Genomic DNA, 22,167 nt, shown 5'->3' with positions numbered 1-22,167 from the left:
TGTCAGCCGCGATCCAGCTTCCCTCCATTTCTCTGTTGAAGGTACCTACTAATTATTCACTCTTGAACCCTGTGGCCACCTCATGGCAAATCTAGACCATAAATTCGTTAATCAGCAGTAAAGTGTATGAAGAGCTCCTCAGCTTTTATATGATTCTTTTTGTTTGTCCTAGCCCATTTAAACTAAAGTCACCTCTGCAATCTAGTTGAAAACTACCACAAAAGAATAGTTAAGTGCCTTGATATGGAATTAACAATGGCACTAAAAGGCTTCAGAACCAGTGGATTTTAATCAAGTCTGAAACAAAGACTTGATGCTGGCATTTGTATCTATTTCTCACATAACATACTTATTACCTGTTAGTAAACTCCCTTTTTGTTTCTGCAGAAAAATCCAGAGGAAGACTGCTCCGGGAGGACACTGGGCTGGGAACCAGGGCACTTACTGCTTACCCTCTGCACCATGCGCAGCATGGAGCAGCTTCTACCCTTCTTCAACGTCCTCAGCCAAGTCTTCAATAGCAAAGTCACAAGCCGGTGCGGAGGACACTCAGGGAGCCCTATCCTCTACTCAAACTCCTTCCCAAGCAAGGACATGAAACTGGAGAATCACAAAGCATTTTCCACTAAAGCCAGGCAAAAAATTGAAGAGATGATAGAAAAGGATTTTCTTGAAGGAGTCATAAAGACTTGACTAGTTCCCCGAGCCTCAATGTAAATGTAACTATTTAAAACACACTGTTCTGAGTTGTATAGTTTCTTTTTCTTTTATATATATATATATGTAACAAAACATTCAGGTTGTATTTAATTTAAATATTTGTAAATAAGAGCTTATGTCTGAATGTAGCCTGAATCAAGTTTAAATATAGGTGGCTCATACTGATGATGGTGCCTACGAGGTCTATATTTGCATATATAGTCCATTGTTTCATTGTATTGGGTTGTCTTAAACATGCAAAATATACATTATGGTTTTTTTCTGCTGGTTTCAAGCCTCATTTAATTTAAATTAGGATTTTTGTTTTCTTTCTGTGGTTAATAATGTTCTAGAATCAGAATGGTCACTTTGCTGTCAGAGACTCCTTGTATTAGATGGAGCTGTATCCCTTCACTGAGCACTAAAGAGTAGCGGAAGCCTGGACCACACCCCCTTGTGTGCACAGTACAGACCTCTGTCAGTGCAAGGGAGGATGGGCAACCATCCAGTTCTGATGCTGTTAAGCAAATAAACCAGTCATTTCTTTCTCACTTTCAAGATCTACATGGAAAATCAGGCTCATGCAAAGTCCCCATCTGAACCAGGTAGGGAAATACTACAAAACATCTTGGTTAGGTAAGCAACTGCAAAGGCATTGCAAAAAAAATAAAGTTTAATTTCCCAATTAATACCTTGCATGAATTAATCCCCTACATGAGCCATAAAATTAATGACACTCAAGCTATTTAAAACTTAGTACAGATTAAAATCAGAGGTGAGCTTCATTACCAAGTATGTCTAGATTAAAATCAGAGGTGAGCTTCATTACCAAGTATGTCTTAAGATTTACAGTTTTTTGGGTTTTTTTTCTAGTAGCATTTAAAAAAAATCTAGAAATAATCCATTAGCATGAATTTGTAATGTCATGATTACAAATGCCTTAGTACTGCCAGTACTGTCAATAGTGTTATAAAAAAACATTTTTAAAAGTCCATTTTCCCAGAATATAAAAGTCCATTTTCCCAGAATATAAAATTTATCTTCAGGAAGGTGGTTGTGGTCTTTCTCCAATGCCTCCAGCCAGCTGAAACACCACCAAGCTCACTTCGTATGCAAGCCTATCTGCACTTTCCTGCAAATCACAATAAGATTAGGTGAGACAAAGCAACTGCCATCCATTACTGGCTATTCTAGGGGAGGGTGCTTCCTGACTGTTTCATAGAGGTATTCAAATAACTTCTTTTTTGATCTTCCAGTATAAGTTCCAAAGCCCATAATTAAATAGGAAATAAGTTGGATCTTCTAAATAAGGTAAGTTTTCAGTTCTTCAGTTTATACAAAATTATTCCAAAATTGAATAAGTAACTCGAAGAAGCTTGGTTTTAAGTAATTCTTAGGATTTCCTTCTGAGATACCCACTGTAACTGTTGATGTTTCCTGTGTGCCCATTCAGCCATAGGATGTATAAAAGGCAAATGATAAAACTGTAGAAGATATAGGTATAGAGTAAGAATGGATCCAAACGCTGGGTGAAGCAAAGGGAGTCCTGTGAAGGACCGAGAGGTGACAAGAGCTCCACAGGAAGACCATCAGAGGCAACTAACCAGGGCCCAGAGGGGCTTGTGGAGACTGAAGCACCAACCAAGGGCCATGCATGGACTGGACCTAGGCCCCTGACACGGATAGAGCCTATGGGCAGCTCAGGCTTCATATAGGTCCTCTAGCAAGGGGAGCGGGGGCGGACACTGTTGCCTGCTTTTCGGTCGCTTCCCCTGGTGGGGCAGCCTCACCAGGCCACAGGGAAGAGCACAGGCTCAGTCCTGATGTGGCTTGACGAGCTGGAGTGGGTTGGTGAGAGGCAGGGTCCCTCCGAGAGGAGAGGAGGGTGGGGCTACAATTGGGATATAAAGTGAATACGTAAATTAATTAATTTTTAAAAAGAAAATCACTTAAAGACAATTTTGAAAAGCAATTCAAAAGTCCAGCAAGAAAAGTAAGCATTATGAGTTGGATTGGAAATACTGAAACTGGCTACCTCCACAACTCATGGGACCATGACTTTAAAGGGAAAAAGGAATAATCTATAATTATAATTAGCACATGTCAAACTAAGGATTTATTAGTTATTTCTGCACCGCCAGAACACACCCTCAGGAATCTGTAATAAGGAAAACTGTTTAGGAACAAATTAAAGGGGGTATAAATTGTTTAACCATATGCCTCCTACTGCAGCCACTCTAATTTTCCAGTCATCTCTTAAAGGACCGTATTCATAGATCTCAAAGAAAAGCCTTTTACCACAGCAGATTCCAAACAGAAATAGTATTTTCTCTTCCCCTGTGTTCCTCCTTTATCCCCAACTTTGTCAATAGAGTTAGCCAGCCTACCTGTGAGTCCGCTTCTGCGTATACTCGGACGATGTCTTCTGTACCAGAGGGCCGAACAAAAGCCCGGGCCAGCTTGTGCTGCTTCACCAAGCCATCGATTGCCTCCTGGAGCCCTGGCGGAGTGACTGCTTGTCTTTCAGCATCCGTGGTGCTAATAACTCTCCTGTCTGCAACCTGAGCACACACACTTCATAGCTGTTACTATGGCAGACTCCCTTGCAGAAGTTTAACCTGTTCAAGAGTCCTGCCCACAGAGCACCTGGCATTGCAGGTTACTGCACGATAGTGTACAGCAGTGACACGCCGACCAGAGCAGGTGAGGAGAAACTGCAATGGTAAAGCTCCCTGTCGATATTTAGCTAAAGCCATATAACTGGGGGTTTTTGGTTAGTTGGTTGGTTTTTTGTTTTTGTTGGGTTGGTTGGTTGGTTTTGGCCTGGAGAGAGAGCAGGTTGGGGGCAGTGATCAAAACAAAGTTTCTCTCTGTAAATAACAGCTCTGGCTGTCCTGAACACATTTTGTAGACCAGACTGGCCTTGAAATTACAGAGATGCCTCTGCCTCCTGAGTGCTGGGATTAAAAAAAGGTGTGTGCCACCACCACCAGACCTGTTTAAACATTTATGCAATTGTTTAAGGAAAAGTTCTTCAACATACAAAAAACTACCTTTAGCCAAACAGAACATATCCACATACTGTCTGACAGCTACCATTAAAATAATGGTCAGTAACTGTTGTCTGACCCCAGTACTGATCAGATAACTTACATGATTGTAATAAGCTGCAAGCTATTGTATAAGAGAGCTGTGGTAAGAAACTGGTAAATATACCAAAAGCAAATACTTGGCAGCCATTTCTGTGAAGTCTGACTTTAAATATTTCTAATTATCTCAACAAATTCTACTGGAGAATGTACAGGCTGATACAAATCAAACAAATCAAATGCCCACTCATTTGAAATGCCTTTACAGAATTCTCTCCCTTTGACTCCACAGACTCTGCTGCTCACATCTAGCTCCAAAAAGTAGTCTGGTCTGGTGTGGGGTGCAGGTCTGCCATCAGGAGACTCAGCCAGGAGGGTAAACACCATGAGGCCTACCTGGGCTGCATGAGACCTAGTCTCAAAATAAAGAATGAAAAAATTTAAGTACTATGTGAACTAAAACTTAATTCTGAAACAACAGTTTCCGTTAAAATGATAAGATTATTGATCTCATTTGCTTCAAAATAGTATGGGGCTGGGCTGTGAAAAATAAATAGGAAAGCAGAAACCTATTTAAGCTGGTTACATAATTTTGGGATTTTGCTTAAAATTGTTCATATTTTTAAATGATGCATATCCATGCATAATCCCTCCCATTCTTTATAATAAAAGTAGAAATAAAGTGTGAAGAAAACAGTTATAGGCCTTATTTTCAAAGTAGAATGTACATATATACTGAAATATAACCCACTCAGGAAACACTTGGCATGGGAAGACGGAAGAACAGCTACATTCAGAAAGATTAGAAAGGCTGCTTCAAGCTCTCTTCACCTTAACTTTGAGTTGTCTGTTAGGAAGATCAGCATAAATAGCATCCCACTGCTGTACAGTCAGGCCCTTGAGAGCCAAGATAGCCTCAATTGCCAGCATGTCAGAAATAGCATCTCCAGCTGCCTGCAAGATTAGGGAGACAAAGGATATAAGTCACCTGTAAGTAAATCCCATATGAATGCTGTCCATCTTAGAAAATCAAGCTGTGCATCACTAGACAGAGATAAATAACATGAACACTAAGAAGATGCACTAAGAAGATAATGATGAGAGGTATCCAAAGATGAGAAACATAGATTGGTTTGGTCCTGACATCCTATGATCCAAATCTTTAGCGATCTCCTCTTAGATACTGTGATGATGGTACTAATAGAGAACATGAGGTTTGGTTCAAGATAGATAGTTACAAGTTAGAGCCAAACTCTAAGCTTTTGTTTCATTTGTAAAATGGAAATTAGAACCTTGCTTTCTGCATTACTGCAGTGATTATAAAGCAAGGTGAATAAGATGGCCGAGCCATACCTGACCCTCGGATTCCTTTTTCTTTCTTGACTTGATCAATGCTCTTCCAATGACTCACATGTGTACCTTGCTCAAACAGGTGTTAAAGAATTTTCTCAAAGTTGTCTTTGAAAATTTAACTACACACACCCAATATAAATATCAAGAAAAGGAAACATAAAAATGTTTTGTTTCTAGTGTAAGTCTCAACTGTAAACACCACTTTTAGAAGCAAACCACCAAGCCAGGACATTTCTACTTTTTATATAATTCTTTGTTCCATGTTTTGATGCTAAGGCAACCCCTAGCCAGCCACCTCACCAGTTCTAACCTGGTTGAACAAGTCGATGATGCTTGCAAGTATCTTGGCAGCTTTTCCTTTTTCATCTTCTAATTCTTGTGCTAGTCTTTTTATCTTCACTTCCACTGCTTCACTAAACAGTGCCTGCAGCAGAAGCAAATGAAGTTAGTCACACACTCCAGGATGCCTTTCATTCCTAGTGAATCTGGAGAAACTGAACAGAAAAATATTGGCAGCCTTATGTCTGCCATTAATATTAAGATCAAATCAGAGCACACAGCATTACTAAGGAAAAAGAGTTTATGGATTATAAAACTAAAAAGACACTGCTACTTTGACAAAAACTGAACACATATGAGCTCACTGTGTTCGCCAGCTCACCTCTTGAGTGCTTGTGAAGCAGGCTCCTTAGAAGAATATGCAACACCAGAAAGAGTTCATTCCACTTATCAGTATAGTAGACAGTGTCAGGTACTTATTACCATATACATTTGTTTTTGAAATGCCATCAACATCCTTTCATAACCGTAAAGAGGCCAGTACTGAAGTTATCACACATTGCCCAATCGCTTAAGGAAATAGGTACTTCCTGGTAAAATAAGCTACAAGGTGGCTACCTAGTTTTTGTAAATAAAGTTTTACTGAAGAGACATATCCATTTTCTCTACAATGAGTAAAGTTGAGCAGATCCAACAGACACCTATGGACTTCTCCTTTAAAAGCAGTGTGCCAATGTGTGCATTAGATCACTGAGGTTATATTTTAGTTGCATTTTGTAAAAACTAATTCTTTTTCTCCTCATTCATGGCTCTTCCAAAAAGCCAACTTGAAACTAGTAAAGCTGATTTAAAATACATTCAAATATTCTGATGTCTACCTCAAATCCATTCATAATATACAAAGATACTTTATAATAAAATCTGAATTTTAAAAGCCTAAAAACAAGGCCAGGTGTGGTGGCACACGCCTTTAATTCCAGCACTCAGGAGGCAGAGGCAGGCGGATCTCTGTGAGTTCGAGGCCAGCCTGGTCTACAAAGAGAGTTTCAGGACAGCCAAGGCTGTTACACAAAGAAAGCCTGTCTCAAAAAAACAAACAAAAGGGGGGTGGTTTAAAAACAAAGAAAAACAAAACTAAAAAAGTTATACTCTTTTAAATAGTGACTTTTATGGAATATGAATTATGTATGACTTTTTTTCCAGAATAGTCCCCTGCTGAGAAAGCCATGAAACAACAAAAACAAAAACAAAACAAACAAAAAAAGAAAAAGAAAAAAAAACAATGAAAACTTGTCATCATAGCTACTTAATTGTTCTCTGTGAGATTTATTTTGTTTTGTTAGGGTTTTTTTGTTTGTTTTTTGAGACAGGGTTTCTCTATGTAACCTCGTTTGTCCTAGACTTGCTTTGTAGACGAGGTTGGCCTTGAACTCACAGAGATCCCTCTACCTCTGCCTCTGCCTCCCCAAGTGCTAGGATTACAAGTATGCACCACCGCCTTGCCTGAGTGAGAATATTTTAAGAAAATGAACAGTACATCTTAAAATAGCTCATTAGGATTTTGGGGTTTTCTGGTGTGTCTGTGTGTCTATGTGTCTATGCATACATGTTGAGGCCAGGATGACCCCTTAGGTGTTCCTTGTTTTTGAGAGAGAGTCTCACCTTCTAATGCAGGGCTCACTGACTAGGTTAGGCTAGTTAGTCAGTGGCCCCAGGGATGTATGTGCTTGTCTCTGCCTCATGCCTGGTGACCCAACTTGAGCTCTCCCAGACCCATTAAAGAACAAATGGATACATTCTTCATAGAAGATTGTTAAAAATCTTAAAAGGACATTTTACAGCATCTGAAACTATACATCAATCATGTAATGTATTCCTGCCTTGTCATTTTAACAAACTAGAACTCCATTATTAAGAAAAGTCCCAGCATAGATAGATGGTCCTCAAAAACTTGAGAGACCTACACACGATGACATTTAAAGATGTTTTTATTAATTTAAGGCCTTTTTGATTTGAGACATGTCAGCTGTTGGCAACACCCCTGGCCTACCTCAGTGAAAATGATAAGCATCATAAAATCTCCTTTTGGAGATTTATGGCAAGCTAGCCACTGGGCAAAAATGCCCCAGCACTCTCTACAGACAATATGGTGTCCAAAATGGACAAGACTTGATGCAGACTGAGTTGACTGCCAAGCTCTTCCATGATAGAGTATGCACATCCTTCATGTTTCCTGTTTCATAATTGTCTGCCAGATAATACTGGGCCAGAAGGCTGGAGATAATGCTCCAATGTTATAGAGAGAAAATGGGTGACTGACCAGAAAGTAAACTGTCTCTGTCATCTCTTAACTATGGAAACTGCTTACCTGCACTTCCTACTTAAGTAATAATGTTATTCTTTTTCAAGTCTCTGATGGGGTTGAACACTACATATATTTTCACAGTTAGACTTAAGTTGCTTGGTGTTTAAGAATGTTTTAAGGTCTAGAAAGATGTTTTTTTAAGTTGATAAATACAAGATATGATAGAGAATGATTTAGGTACAAAACTTTAGACTCGCCTAGATAGGAGAGATAGTATATTCTTGAAGGTTGCCAAATATAAGTGAGCTAAACATTTTGAATGTAACTTTTCCATATGGCTTTCCTGATTGTTTCATAACCATTCTTCCTGTGTGTAGTTTACCATAAATAAATAAAGTTCATATGCATTTAGAAAAAATGAATTGTTCAATAGGGACAGCAAGATGGCTCAGTAGACAAAAGCTACTGCATGAGCCTAGTGGCCTGAGCTCCATCCTTAGTGAAAGGAGAAAACTGACTCTGCAAAGTTGCCTTTGAGCTCTGTGCTTATGCCATGGCATGCACGCTCATTGATGATAATAATTTTAAAACGGTTGTAAATGGTTGTTTAAAAATCCTACTATAGGGCTGAGCCTCTGAGATGGCTCAGAGGTTAAGAGCACCGTCTTGCTCTTCCAGAGGTCCTCAGTTCAAATCCCAGCAACCACATGATGGCTCATAACCATCCATAATGAGATCTGGTGCCTTCTTCTGGCGAGCAAGTGTATATGCAGGCAAACACTGTATACATAATAAATAAAAAAATATTTTTTAAAAATCCTACTATAACAAGTTTTTTGTATGTCTTCTATTTTCTGATACACACACAAGAACAGAGGTATATGCTGTATAATCTGATAGCTCTTTAACTTTTTGACTATTGTGTATCTCCACCAGTAATGTATGAGAGCTCCAAGTTCTCGACATGCTGACTTACATTTGTTATTTTGTTTTTAAAAATTATTTTTATATGATGTAACATCCCATTGCAGTTCTGATTTGTGTTTCTTTAATAAAAATTATGTTTTTAAAAAAATAAAAGTGCCAGCTAAGGTCAGTTGACATCTTAAAGAGAACTCACTGTGCCGTGCCCATTTGCTTCAAAATAAACTCCAATGTCAAACTCTTGAGCCTTGTGATGCAAATGCTTGACACCAGTTTTGGTGCAATAAACAGGTACCTACAACACATTAAAAAAAGACAATAGTTAGTCAAATGATTATTATATCTATTATTCTAGAAATAAAATAAATATATCTATATTCTAGAAATAAAGCAGGAACAAAATCTGGAACTTCCCTCTGGTGCCAAAGACAATAAAGGCTTAAGACATCCCACAGGAAATGACTGCAAGTAGCCGTAGCATCATTTGTTCTCAGAAGGCTGCCTTAGTTGTAGCATGGAGAATGGAAGACAAAAGGCTCTGCTTTCCTTTTCAATGAAGGACCAGATGGTAAATATACCATGCAGGCTATATGGTCTCCCACCGTCATTCTGCAGTGTGCAGACACAGCCACAGACATGTAAGCAGATATGCAGGATGTAATTGCAATAGAGCTTTTATAAACAGTGGCAAACTAGATCAGGTCCACAGATTATTTCTTGCCAACTGTTGGCTTAGAAAGTTAAAGTCCAGTTGGGTATGAGTGTGATGTACACACCTTTAATCCCAGCACTGGAGAGACAGGACAGCCTATTCTATAGAGTGAGTCCCAAGACAGCCAGAGCTACACAGAGGAAACCTCTGCTTGAAAAATGAGAATTAAAACAACAAAAAGGCCAGTTAGACTTTGAAGACTGATCATGGATAGTAATAAATAACACTGACTGGACCAGCAGCAGTCAATAGCGGGGAAAACTGACAGAAATAAAACCAAGTAGGATCAATATTTGTTGGACTAGAGAAACCATAAGATGGCAAGGGCCAAAAATACTTAATCTAATGGAAAATGGGTTGAGAAGTAACACTTTCCGACGTGTATTAAGTTTCTAAACATACTAGGTATATACAGATGAAATTTTCAGATGAAATGGTCATGCATTACATTAATGACATTTTGGTCAAAGACAGTAGATGCTGTAATGGTACAAGGAGATCAATTCTCCTAGTGATGCCCTGGCCATCGTAGCTGAATACACTGTATGTACACACAATGACACCAACTCGTGTCACATTACTGCATTTCTCAGAATGTGCCCTAGGGCCAAGCGCTAACCCCACGAAAGGTCCTGCAGTAAAGCCACTATAACCATAGATTTAGAGTAGAGCAAAAGAGAGAAGCCGAGGGAATTTTTGTTTTGACTATCTACTATTCTCTTAAAAAGCAGGAAATCTTCATGAAATTTCATTTCTACCTCTTTAAAGATTGAATAAAGTTGACAGCAGCTCTTCTCAGTCCCTTTTCACCTGCTATACTGATTCACTCTGGCCATAGCCTGCATGAATTTGAAGTGGTTTACAAAATGAGAAAAATACCACTAGCGAGAAGTCGGAGATAAGCAAAGATCTTTCGATTTGTCGGTGAACCCCAGACTCTGAGGAGGCAGTGTGACCCAAGACTGGTTCTCTAGCAGATGTTGGGAAGACGATTAGAAGCAAACTCCATTAACCCAGAAAGGCTCTCCTCCAAAATGTAAGGAGACAGGCCTACGCAGCCAGATCACGACAGACACATCAGGCATGGTGCCAGGGAGACTACTGCAAGACTAGGAAGCATCCTCAGCACACCTGCCCCAAGGGCCAAGCAGACACACCCATTTCATACATCCTCTCTGCACAACACAGAGTTACTGACAGATTCTCACTCCGTCTAAACTTGATGAGGCTCATCTAAGCATAGCCACATGCCATCCTTGGCTGTAAAAGGCGTCTGTCACTGGGGGACCCACTCTTCTCCCCTCACTTCCTGAGTTACCCAATGTGTCCAGCTGGCTCACACTCCTGCCATACCTTTCCCACAGTGGGCTGTCTGCCTTCACACTGAGGCAGAATAAGCCCTTCCTCCCATAAGTTGCTTTCCAGGTCATTCATAGCAATGAAAAAATATAAATGCATTACCTTAAGGTTTGTGTGTGAAAAAGGCACCTCCAGGCCGTTAAGTATTCATTAAGTATTCATGAGTTACAAACCTGGCTCAATTAGCCTTTTAAAAGGTTTGCATTTATTGTAGGTGCTCAGGATTCACAGGGTTTGGGTATTACAGCAAATGCTCCAAGACACATCCCATCTTCCAATCCTCCTCACCATCACCTGTGGCCCAGCTTGTTCACTGATCACTTTGTGGCAACATTGTTTTCCTCAGATAATTATCTTGCCACACTATTCAGAAATGACCTAAAATTGGGGATGATGTGGTACCTTCATGACTTCTTCGAGGTATCTTGTGGAACTTCCATTTGCATATGCAGTCTGTACAACACCAATGTTCAGACTTTCTCCAATCTAAAAGAAAACAAGGATGCTTAACTTGCCATCAAATGCACATAGGAGCCCCTGAGACAGACATGAGAGTTGTTTGGTTTAGGTGATAAATTCCAAAAGGAATCATATTCTACCAAGGAAAAGAGGTCTAAAATACTTTCAAGCACTGTTTTATAGTGAATCCTTAAGACAATGTGTGATCTCTATAAATTATTAATAAATCTTTGGGGGGGGGGGTTCGAGATAGGGTTTCTCAGTGTAGCCTTGACTATCCTGGACTCACTTTGTAGACCAGGCTGGCCTCAAACTCAGAGTTCTGCCCACCTCTCCCAAGTGCTGGGATTAATGGCAGGCACCACCACCAGCCAGTTAATCAATCTTTTCCAGATTATAATTTCCAACTATATCTTAAATAAATTGCTAAACTTGTCATAACTGTTATAATTATCTCAGGTATTATTTGTTAGAATTTGATACTTCATAGTAATGAGAGAATTCTCAGTCATGCATGAGTCCATCAGTTTTTTGGGGGGAGAGGTTGGTTTGTTTGTTTTTAGGTTTTTTGAGACAGGGTTTCTCTGTGTAGCCTTAGCTGTCCTGGACTCACTTTGTAGACCAAGCTGCTCTCGAACTCACAGACAACCGCCTGTCTTTGCCTCCCGAGTGCTGAGATTAAAGGCGTGCGTCACCATGCTTGGCTGAGTCTATCAGTTTTAAAGAAACAAAAACTTCGCAAAGTTCCATGATAAAGCCAAGCCACTATGAAGAAGAAAAAGCACACATACAGTCATCTACAATCCCTCTACCACAATTCAAACCAATGCGCCATTGTTGAAATGGTTGTAACTGCCACTTGTTTTTGTTTTCTGGACACAAAAACCAGGAACCCCTCACACACAGTGCTCCCTGCCACGTCTGAATGGCTCCCCAGTCCTGCACCTTACCTGCAACAGTAGCTCTTTAAGGAAACTGCTAATTAACGTCGCTATCTTGTCTCCATCTATGAGATGAAAGTGGCCGCCTGCATCGCAGTAGTAGTACACGATCCTGTCTGCATCCCCATCGAAGGAGCAGCACCTCTCCCCAGAGTTCATCTCCATTCCTAGCACAGAGGGATTTAAACCACTTCAGACCAAGAAAGGAGAATAAAGCTACTACATAAAATGTCAGGTCAAAATTAGCATTATATACCACAGTACAGCACATCCACTATAAATCTTTCAAGAGATGTTTTAAAAGATTCCTTCCAAATAACAGACCGATGTCACTGGTTTTAAACACAAATGTCCAGTTGGCCTACTGATACGCTTTTGGAAGCCAGGATCTTACTATGTAATCCAGACTAAACACATGCCCAGCTACTGGTGCTTTTTTTACAGGTCAAATTCTTGCAAAGAAAACTTTTTTAAAAAGGCATTCAAATCTGCTCAGACTGAAATATGTTATTCTACTAACACAAAATTTTATTTACCAGTTGATTTGGCTAGCCAAGTTCCCTATAATTTTTTAAAGTTACAGAGATTTCTAAACATAATTTAGTACCATGTTGTCCTTTTCATATTAAAAATAAAAATCAGAGTAGAAAAGCTATATGCTTTGATTTAATTGGGTTTTGTTTGTTTTTGTTTTTAAGACAGGGTTTCTCTGTGTAGCCCTGGCTGTCCTGGCCTCACTTTATAGACCAGGCTGGCCTCGAACTCACAGAGATCCGCCTGCCTCTGCCTCCCGAGTGCTAGGATTAATGGCGTGAGCCACTGCCTCGATGATTTAATTCTAATCAAAGCTTTTTTTATCTGTTTATATTAACAGTAACAAGAAATGTTAGTAATTAGGAGCACAGAATTATAACTTCCAAGAGTTCACTGAGGATTTGCATTAAAGTCACCTAAACTTCTGCAACTGTTATATCAGATTTATTAGAAAATCTTGCTGTCCCTTAGCAATGACAGCAGCAGGGAGTCAAAGCCAACAGGAGGCAGCTGAACCGCCTAGTAAGACTGTTAGCCTTGCTGCCTGCGGGGAAGGGGGCTGGGCCTCTTCCACACGCTGAGGAAGCCCCAGAAGGAGAGTGAGAGGGAGGAGGAAGGTCTAGAACTGAAGGACTGGTTGAGTATGTACAAAGCAAGCAGTACAGTGAAGAGGGTGTGTAAGGGGCAGCGTAGGCCGCAGAAGGGAGGCAAGGCAAGGCAGCTGACTTGTAATGTATGGAGATGATGTTTGACGATTTTGCTAGAGAAATCAGAATTATTCAACATAAACTAAAGAGGCAACTGAACACAGCGGCCACGTGGCAGCCCCAGCAATACACTGCAAGCCAAGCCAGGTTAGCAGACAGCGTCCTGGGGTCTGTAACAGAGTGCCTGGAGTACTCTTTACTACAGGCTTCTTCCGCGTCTTCTCCTGCAGGAAACACCGAGCCTGCTGACCTGAGGCAGCCTTGCACTCCCTTTCCAGCAGGTCTAGTGCACACAACAGGAAGGCGGAGCTACTTACCACTGCTGCCTTTGGATCAGCGACCCCCAGAGTGCTCCAGGACCTGAACCGCCAGCACAGCCTACTAGCACTTCCCACCCTGGACAGACTAACTGAGAAGGGGAGTGGGGCCACCTGGGTGCTGACAAGGCACTTCCATTCTGACACGATGTCAGTTTTGAGAGCAGTCACTCTAAAGTGTTGTTTTCTGCCTGTGCTCTCAGCAGGAGCTGACCGAGTTTTCAGCGGCGGTCCTGAGTGGGAAGATTTCTAAGGATCCAGACGTGGCAGAGCCAGGATGACGGACAGCTTAGCTTGCAGGAGAGCTGGCTCTAAAGCGCTCTGGGAACGGGTCTAGAGCTGCTGCTATGACATACCCTGTGGGGGTTTCTGATGACTTTTCACAAAGTCAGCGCCGCACAGATGGTTGAGCCGCCCTTCAGCGCCATCATTAAACAGTTGAACCGACAGTCCCTGGGAGAAGTAGCGTTCCATTTCTTTTAGCTTCAAGGCCCCTATGCCATTGGCACAGTCAACCTTAACTGACCTGTCTTCATCTCCACTGCAGGAAGCCTTCAAAGGGAAACATGGAAGGAAACGCCAGCGTGAATCACCACGAATGCATGCATGTATTCTGTTTGTTTTATAATTGTCAGTCTTTCACCGATCCCCACACTAGAAGCTGAGTTCTATGAGAACAAGCGCTGTCCAGTGAAAACACAGCCTGCAGGTCTCCAGGTTTAACAAGCCAGTCTACCTAAAAGGAAGTCCTTCCGGCGCTATGTTCTCAAGTCAGTGGCATCGACATTACAATCAAGTTCACCTCAGCGAATGCTGATAAGCACAAGCAAAGACACCTTGAGGTTTCCCAGGATGCACCTTGCCATTATACACTCGCCAACACGCTCACAGCCTGGGCTCTGACAGAGAGAAACTGGAGATAAGAAAGTCACGTTCGAGGGAGCGAAGAAGGGAAAGTGGTGAACTGTGTAAATTGGGTTGCTGACTGACTGCATTACTTTATTCCCGTCGAAATTCTAACCACGATGGGAAAATGTCTCACCTGTCTGGTAAGGTCCACAAAAGCCTTAGAGAGTTTCTGGCAGTAGCCTTCTACGGTTGCCTGTCCGTACCGGCCTCCGGAATTCCGACAATACACCATGTAGTGCAGCTGAGGTGTGGTCAAGAGGCCATAGTCTGCCAAACAAGCACAAAAGACAGTTCGTATGAACCAAGACGTTCACATGAATTCACACATTAAGAATGTTCGATCTGTGCTCACTTCAGCAGCTCATATACTAAAGTTGGAACGATACAGAGAAGATTAGCATGGCCCCTGCGCAAGGGTGACACACACAAATTCGTGAAGCGTTCCATATTTAACAAAACAAAACAAAATAAAACAAAAAGAATGTTAGATGCAGCTGGGCGTGGTGGAGCACTCCTTTTGTCCCAGCACTCGGAAGGTAGAGGCAGGAGGATCTCTGTGAGATCCAGCCTGGTCTACAAAGCAAGTCTGGGCCAGCCAAGGCTACACAGAGAAACCCTCTTTGGGTGAGGGAAAAAAAAAAAAAAAAAAGAAAAGAAAAGAAAGAAAGAAAACTAGATCCAGTGCTGGTGACTGTCCTGAACAGAAGGGCATTGGCCTGATAAACAGAAGATTGTTATCTGGTAAACAACCATAAAGGTAGGTTTCTGTTTACTAGAAAATCAGATCTCCTCAGGTGGAATACAGTTTGCCAGAACTTCTGTTAACACTCCAGGAACCTGTCTTAGCCTTCCCTCAAAGATCAGTTACCTAGAGGGCCGGCACCTAGTTTCAGGTCAGTATCAGCTCAGATGCCCATGCTTAAAATCTCCTTGTTTTTCCACCATTTTGCTCTTCTTTCTGTCCCTACCACCACCAAGGCAAACCAACCTCCAACCCAATCCCCAAAAAACCTTTCTTTCTACCCATGAGTTTGGTAGTTCAGTAACCATGGTTATACCAGAATCTCATAGAAGAAAAACACAAAGCTTACAAAATATCCAAATGCACAAATAGCCACTGGTACTGTGGTGGCTAATGTCATGTTTTCAGTTTTAATTACTGTGCTTGAGAAATCTATGAGGCAGCCAGGCATGGTGGTACACACCTTTAATGCCAGCACTCAGGAGGCAGAGGCCAGTGGATTGATGTGAGTTCAAGGCCAGCCTGGTCTACAAAGCAGGCCCAGGAAACCTTGTCTACACAAAGAAACCTTGTCTCGAAAAACCAAAAAGAAAAAAGAAAAAGAAAAAAAGAAATCTATGAAGCAAAAACGCCTCTAACACGTAAACCCCACTTCCCTAAGGACAGAGACCTTCCCAGAATGCTTTTGCTGTTCATGTAATTGCTTGCATTTAGACAATTATAATGGAGTTGTCATTCATGTGAGATAGCAAATATTTCAGTGAACAAGCCTGCCTGCCCCAGAGCATGGAAGTACACAGCCTTGTGAGTTTTGCCTTTATAAAGGCCCTGACTACTGTAATCTCAGGTGTAGACCTGGGCGCCGGTATCTGAACAAAGCTGCTTCTTTCTTACAATTTATTCAGTCAGACTGATGGATCTCTGGATGACACCAGACCCATAACAATATCATAAGAACAAGTCCCCTCTCTGCCTGATAACCTAGAAGCCTAAAAGCTATTTTTCTTAGCTCTAGTCTTAACCAGATCCTAAAATCTTTTGAATTCAAGAAGTTTAAGGATTTTCCCTTGCCCCTGTCTTTAATCACTCTCACACAGGCTTCCTGCATACACCAGAGTGTGGTTCCCCATCTCTTTTCCTTTGAATTCCCTTCTCTATACAACAGCCAGTGGTGGCTTAAAGTAAAAATGCCACTTTATTCTTGTACATAAAATCCCTTAATTAGCTGCCCCCTCGCTCTTGGGACACAGCAACTGAGGAGACTGAGTGGTGGGGACTGCAATGCTCTAAGGCAGTGGTCCTCAACCTTCCTCATGCTGTGACACTTTACTACAGTTCCTCATGTTGTGGTGACCCCAACCATAAAACTATTTCATTGCCACTTTGTGACTGTAATTTTGCTGCTATTGTGACTCTTAATGTAAATATCTGTGTTTTCTAATGGTCTTAGCAACCCTTGTGAGAGGGTCATTCAACAACCACCACCTCCCACAACTCCCCCCTCCCTGCGCATACACACACACCTCACACACACACACACTCACAAGCAAGAGGTTCCAGCCCACAGGCTGAGAATCACTAATCTAGATGATCCAGCAGTGTACATTCAGGTTAGTATAGAAAACAGCACCCTGGACATGAAAGAGAGCCTCCTGTAACAGACTAAGAACTGACTGGGTGAGCAACCAAAGGCCATGAGCTGAAGGAGCTCAGCTCAAGTGAGAACAGGATCTGTAACCATTTCTGAGCTGGGTCTAAACACACTGCTGTGCATTCTCAGCACTAACAATAATCCAAATAGCCATAAACTCTAGATAATGTTGTTGATGCCCTATGTCCTACAGTGTCAAATGTTCAGCCAAGACTAAACTCTCTAGATAAAAATAAATAAGCACAGTCATCTAATTAGTATTTCCATTTGCTGTCATCTTTAAACAACGGTCACTATATGTATAAATAAGACTGCTTTACAATAAGTTTTTCTTTTTTTTTTTTTTTTTTTTTTGGTGGGTTTTTCAAGACAGGGTTTCTCTGTGTAGCCTTGGCTGTCCTGAACTCACTTTGTAGACCAGGCTGGCCTCGAACTCACAGTGATCTGCCTGCCTCTGCCTCCCGAGTGCTGGGATTAAAGGTGTACGCCACCACAGCCTGCTCTACAATAAGTTTTCTTATGATTTATGATCAGTAAACTCTGTATTGTGATTTTTTTAGATAATAATATACCTGGTGTTGTGGGAAAATCCATCAGGCCAAAGAGGTCACAAGCAGAAAAGATTTAATATGCTCTGCCCCATGAATAAATACATATGCCTCCCCAGAAAAACCTGCAGTATTTTAAGTTAGTTTACCTAGATTTAATTTATTAATTTTTACTGCTTTTTCTTTCCAAATTTTAAGTGTGTGTTACTTTTGAAATTTAGAAAGAATTTCTCGGTAATTAACTTAAAACTACATACCATGATATTGACCTCCTAAAACAGTCACACCATCTATTACAGACTGTGAAAGTTTCTCACTGCTCGGCCTGTGAAAAGAAAAAGAGAAAACAGGAAATAGGAAAATAAATGAAGAAAGTGCATGCTAAGAATTTCAAAATAAGTACATGTTCAACATACTTGAAAGCTCTCAACCCTGGCAAAACCTGGGGTAAATTACAAGCATCTTCCACGGAGCCTTTGCACAGGTGATTTCTTAGAAAATTTTGGCTTTTAAATTTACCAACTACACACAAAGAGCCAGCCAGTTTTGCTGATACAGATCTCTAACTGAAGCTGAGGCAGGAGGATTGCTAAGTTCATGAGCCGCTTCCGCTTGAGTGAGTTCAAGGGCAGCCTGAGTAAATTTGTGAGAATGTATCAGAATTTAAAAGGACATAGAGCTATAGCTCAGTAGAAGTGTGTTTTCCCAGCATTCACGAGGCCCTGGTTCAATACCCAGCACTGGCAGGGAAAAAGTAAGGAGGATATAAAGGAGGGCTGGAGAGATGGCTCAGTAGTTAAAAGTGCACGTTGTTCTTACAGAGGACCTGAGTTCTAGTCCCAGCACCCAGCTGTGAGCTGTCTGTAACTCAAGCTCAAGGAAGGAGATCTGACACGTCCTGCCTTCTCTAGGACAGATACAAACATGCACATGCACATACACACACACACACACACACACACACACACACGCACACACACACACATATGCACACACACACACAGAAGGTTACCTTTCCTAGTTTAATTATAGCAGCATGTATCTGAGTTAATAACAGCAACAATTAATACTGAATGCACACAGTGTAGGAATATGGGGTCTTATACTGCTGAAGACATGGAACCTACTGTTCATTTTATAAGGCCAGACAAATTACTTATCTGCCTGAAAAACAAGCAAATCATTTTATGACTAGAGGTAGAAGCCAAACACAGTAATGGAATAATAACTGACTAGAGGGCATATAGCTATTTCTGCTGCCCAGGCACCTAATGGGTGAGTGGTTTTTGCAAAACCTTCTGGTAGCAACACAGGTAAAAACAAAGTCCTGGCTATCAGGAGACTGAGGAGAGATGGACCCCTTGAAGAAGCCTTAGAGGAAACCAGAGCTTGTATAAGAGAAAACTACGGTTTCAAAGTACACATTTAACCCAACAGTGCAAAGTAGGCTTCCATAGAGGCAAAAGCTGCTGAACATGACAAACACATAGACTATAAATGCTGCTTCCAGTGAATTCCAGAGGGGAGGAATGGCAGAACATCTGAGCCAGCAACAGACTGCAAACAAAATCTCCAAGTGTGATTTGTTAAAAAAATAAAATAAAATAAAAAAATTAAAAATTAAATGCTCTGACTCTGCAGAGGAGAAATAAACCTACAAAGTCTCACATTTATCAAGAGCCTCTAATATGCAAGGAAAAAGCTATTTCGCACAGATTACTTCACGTAGCTCTCACAAAAATGCTGATTTATCATTAGCATACTTGAGGAGATGGAAGCACCCAGAGACTACAAAACCTGCTCAAATTCTGTAAAAATTAACACTGGGGTGACTCCGAACCCAGCCCTAGCCTCCTCTCTTGATCCTTCCCACTGGTCTCGGGCATGGAAACAGATGTGTCCTTCAAGGATGCTGGCACAGGCAGCTCTGATCATCACCTGGTGTCTCTGCCAAGAACTATGAAGGCGGCCTGGCTCGGATCCACAGCTTCTTTCTCCATGATGGCAGCAAGCACCTTCGGCATGTCCTGCTCCTCAGCGCTGGCCAGACAGGTAGCGTGCTCCTCCCAGGAGGCAGCCAACATTTCCCCCAGAGGATCGACCAATTTCACACCATTGTCTGCCTTAAAAGAGAAATAGACCTTCAGAGAGTCACACAGTGGAAGTGACCTTTGCCGCACTCCCCCAACGGGTACCACCAATGCCAAGCACCGATGGGTGTTTCCCATGCATTTCCCCCTTCAGGTCCTGCGACATTATCATAACTGATGTCGCCATCCAAACTTGAAAGGGCATTCTGGTATTTCTCTAATCTGGACACTCTCCAGAGAAATATGGCCTCATTTCATTCCATCCACACCCAGGTCAGTCTTGAGCTGGGCAGCAGCTACAAGAGTGGTTTTAAACCCAAAGGAACACACAAATAGGGAGGCACACTCCCAGCATTAGAATGTGGACTTTGAGACGGGAGGGGCTGCACATGCCATTAATCCCAGCCCTGGGTGGGCAGAGGTTGGAGGATCCTTGTGAATTCAAGACCACCCTGGTCTACAGAGCAGTGGCTACAAAGAGAGACCCTGTCTCAAAAAACATAAATAAATAAATGAATAAATAAATAAATAAATAAATAAATAATAGAATGTGGGCAGCCAGGCAGCCTGGCATGGTGGTACAAATTAAAAAAAAAAAAAAAAAAGGATGTGGACAGCCATATGTAGTAGCACACAGGGAGGCAGAGACAGCCATGTCTCTGTGAGTTCAAGGCCAGCCTGGTCTACAAAATGAGCCCAGGACAACCAAGGCCACACAGAGAAAGCCTGTCTTGAAAAACAAAAACAAAACAAAAGAATGTGGACTTTGGTTCAACTTTCTCAGACACTAGAGCTTAGTCTTGTTAATAAGGGCACCAACTTGTTACCTCTGGGTTGTGTGAGGCCGTAACCATGACTCCAATGGTGGATCTGGTCTGCTTTGACCTCAGGACAGCTAGCAATCCCATTCGAAACATGATATGGTCGAGGTGTTGGGCATCTGTCCGAAATCCAGCAGTCCCATACTGAAGAATGAGCCCCCGGGGCTTGGCATGGAATGCTGAGCGTTTAGAAACAGCCTCCAGATTCATGTCTACGAAAAAAAGTAAGAAATGCTCTGAAGGAAAAGCTTTTCAAGTACCGTTTGCTTACAAACTGCCAGCTCGTCTGTCTCACTGGGACCCTCTCCAAAGAACCATGTTTGGGGACAAAGAAGAGAAAAAGGAGTCCCCAGAGTTAGAATTAGCTTGAAGCTCCTGCCTAAACTGTACACTTCACGACAGATTTGGGAGAGAAACCAGCTTGTCCACTCCTCCTGCAGGACGAACGTTCCTAAAATCACATCTATATTCGGGACTCCTAGAAGATCAATGGGCATCTTATTTTACAATAGGATCGCCTTAGGCTGAGCCCCATTAATATAAAGTCTGGTCTGGTGTGCAGCCAGTGAAAGATTGAAGCTGAAGGTCAGATCACCAAATCCCTGTGACTCATTTGCTATTCCTCCCGAACTAGAAAGAAATAGTCCCCCCGAAAAAGCAAACTGCAGTCATTTTTTTTTTTTTGTCTAAAACCTCCCAGATCAGCTAAGACATCTACCTCACAGAAGACTCTCCAATTTCCATAAAGACAGTCATATCAGCCTTCTAAATTAAATCCTAAAATTACTCACTCCGGAATGTTGCTTTTGACCTGTCATTTAAAAAGAAATACTGTGAGGCACCTCCAATGAATTCAGTTTGAGGTTTCTAACTCAGCAAGCAGTGTACTTTGTAGAGCCACAGACTGCACTTCCTGAGTCGGTTCTATGCTAGTTAGCCCAGAGACAGGTCCTGTCCCTCAATAGCCACACCTCCTTGCTTTATTGTCCTCCCTTGCTTCAATACACAACACTACAAGAAACGTTGGGAAATGTTTGCTTTTGTCCAGTTGGTAAAATCGGCCATTTTAATTTAGTTCGCTCTAAAAGTTAGCAAAATTTTGTTCACAAGGCGAATATATTTTTGCAAAAAAAAAAAAATGACCGATTGGTAATGTATCCTGCTTATTCATAAGGGTGTCAACCACTCCTATGAAATCCAGGACTCTCTCAAAGGAAAATAACAGTCATATGACAGCAGCTTGCTTCCACCCTTTAATGCATTTGGAGTTGCAGATCTAATTTCAATGGGTATGGGGATGCTTATTAAAAGTCCCAACAGTGTCCACTCTTAATTTAAAAGTGAACAGCTCAGCCCGCTTTTTTCATTCACCCCGCCATCCTAGGTGGTGCATCTTGTTGCCTGCACTACAGCGTGGGGGTCCACAGGCACCTGGGCGGAGCGGTGTGTAGGTGGGTTTGGGAGTCCTTCCCCCAGCCACGGCTGCGGAGGACCCCCTACCCACCGCGGCCCAGGAGCCTCCACGCCCGCTCACCTAGTTCCGGAGCAAGAACGTCTTCCCCACAGCTGAGAAGCCGCCGCGTAGTGCGCACAGAACTAGCTCACTCAGATCCCGCAGACGTGGCCCAGCCTGGCTTCCGGCCTGATGCCCCACCCTACAACCAATCACGACGAAGAGGGTCCGCAAACCCCGCCCCCGGACCAGGCCCCGCCCCGGCCAATCGCAAG

The 22,167-nt window shown here is 42.0% G+C and overlaps 2 protein-coding genes across 7 annotated transcripts in view; one reads left to right on the top strand and one right to left on the bottom strand.

Moving 5' to 3' along the window:
- The window catches only part of DOP1A (DOP1 leucine zipper like protein A), a 95,330-nt gene extending 94,350 nt beyond the window's left edge, over positions 1-980 (top strand). For all 6 annotated transcript variants that reach the window (XM_084753457.1, XM_084753458.1, XM_084753456.1 and 3 more), the window contains one exon: positions 388-980. In XM_084753457.1, the coding sequence (XP_084609583.1) occupies positions 388-693 (306 nt within the window). In that variant the 3' untranslated portion in view covers positions 694-980. The remainder of the gene's footprint in view (positions 1-387) is intronic.
- Positions 981-1,514: 534 nt separating this feature from the next.
- Positions 1,515-22,084, bottom strand: PGM3 (phosphoglucomutase 3). The gene is made up of 13 exons (XM_084753463.1): positions 21,974-22,084; positions 20,446-20,651; positions 19,467-19,651; positions 17,786-17,853; positions 14,721-14,854; positions 14,035-14,230; positions 12,130-12,287; positions 11,123-11,206; positions 8,846-8,944; positions 5,452-5,565; positions 4,620-4,742; positions 3,087-3,260; positions 1,515-1,831 (listed from the first exon to the last, which is right to left on the bottom strand). Exons 2-13 carry the CDS (start codon positions 20,647-20,649, stop codon positions 1,742-1,744), a joined length of 1,629 nt encoding a protein of 542 aa, XP_084609589.1. The 5' UTR covers positions 20,650-20,651; positions 21,974-22,084; the 3' UTR covers positions 1,515-1,741.
- Positions 22,085-22,167: the final 83 nt, after the last annotated feature.

The sequence above is a fragment of the Acomys minous genome, assembly GCF_964271855.1.
Source record: "Acomys minous genome assembly, chromosome: 13".
NCBI lineage: Eukaryota > Metazoa > Chordata > Mammalia > Rodentia > Muridae > Acomys > Acomys minous.
Note: the sequence above shows the minus strand (reverse complement) of the source record. Positions and strands in the feature narration are given on the sequence as shown.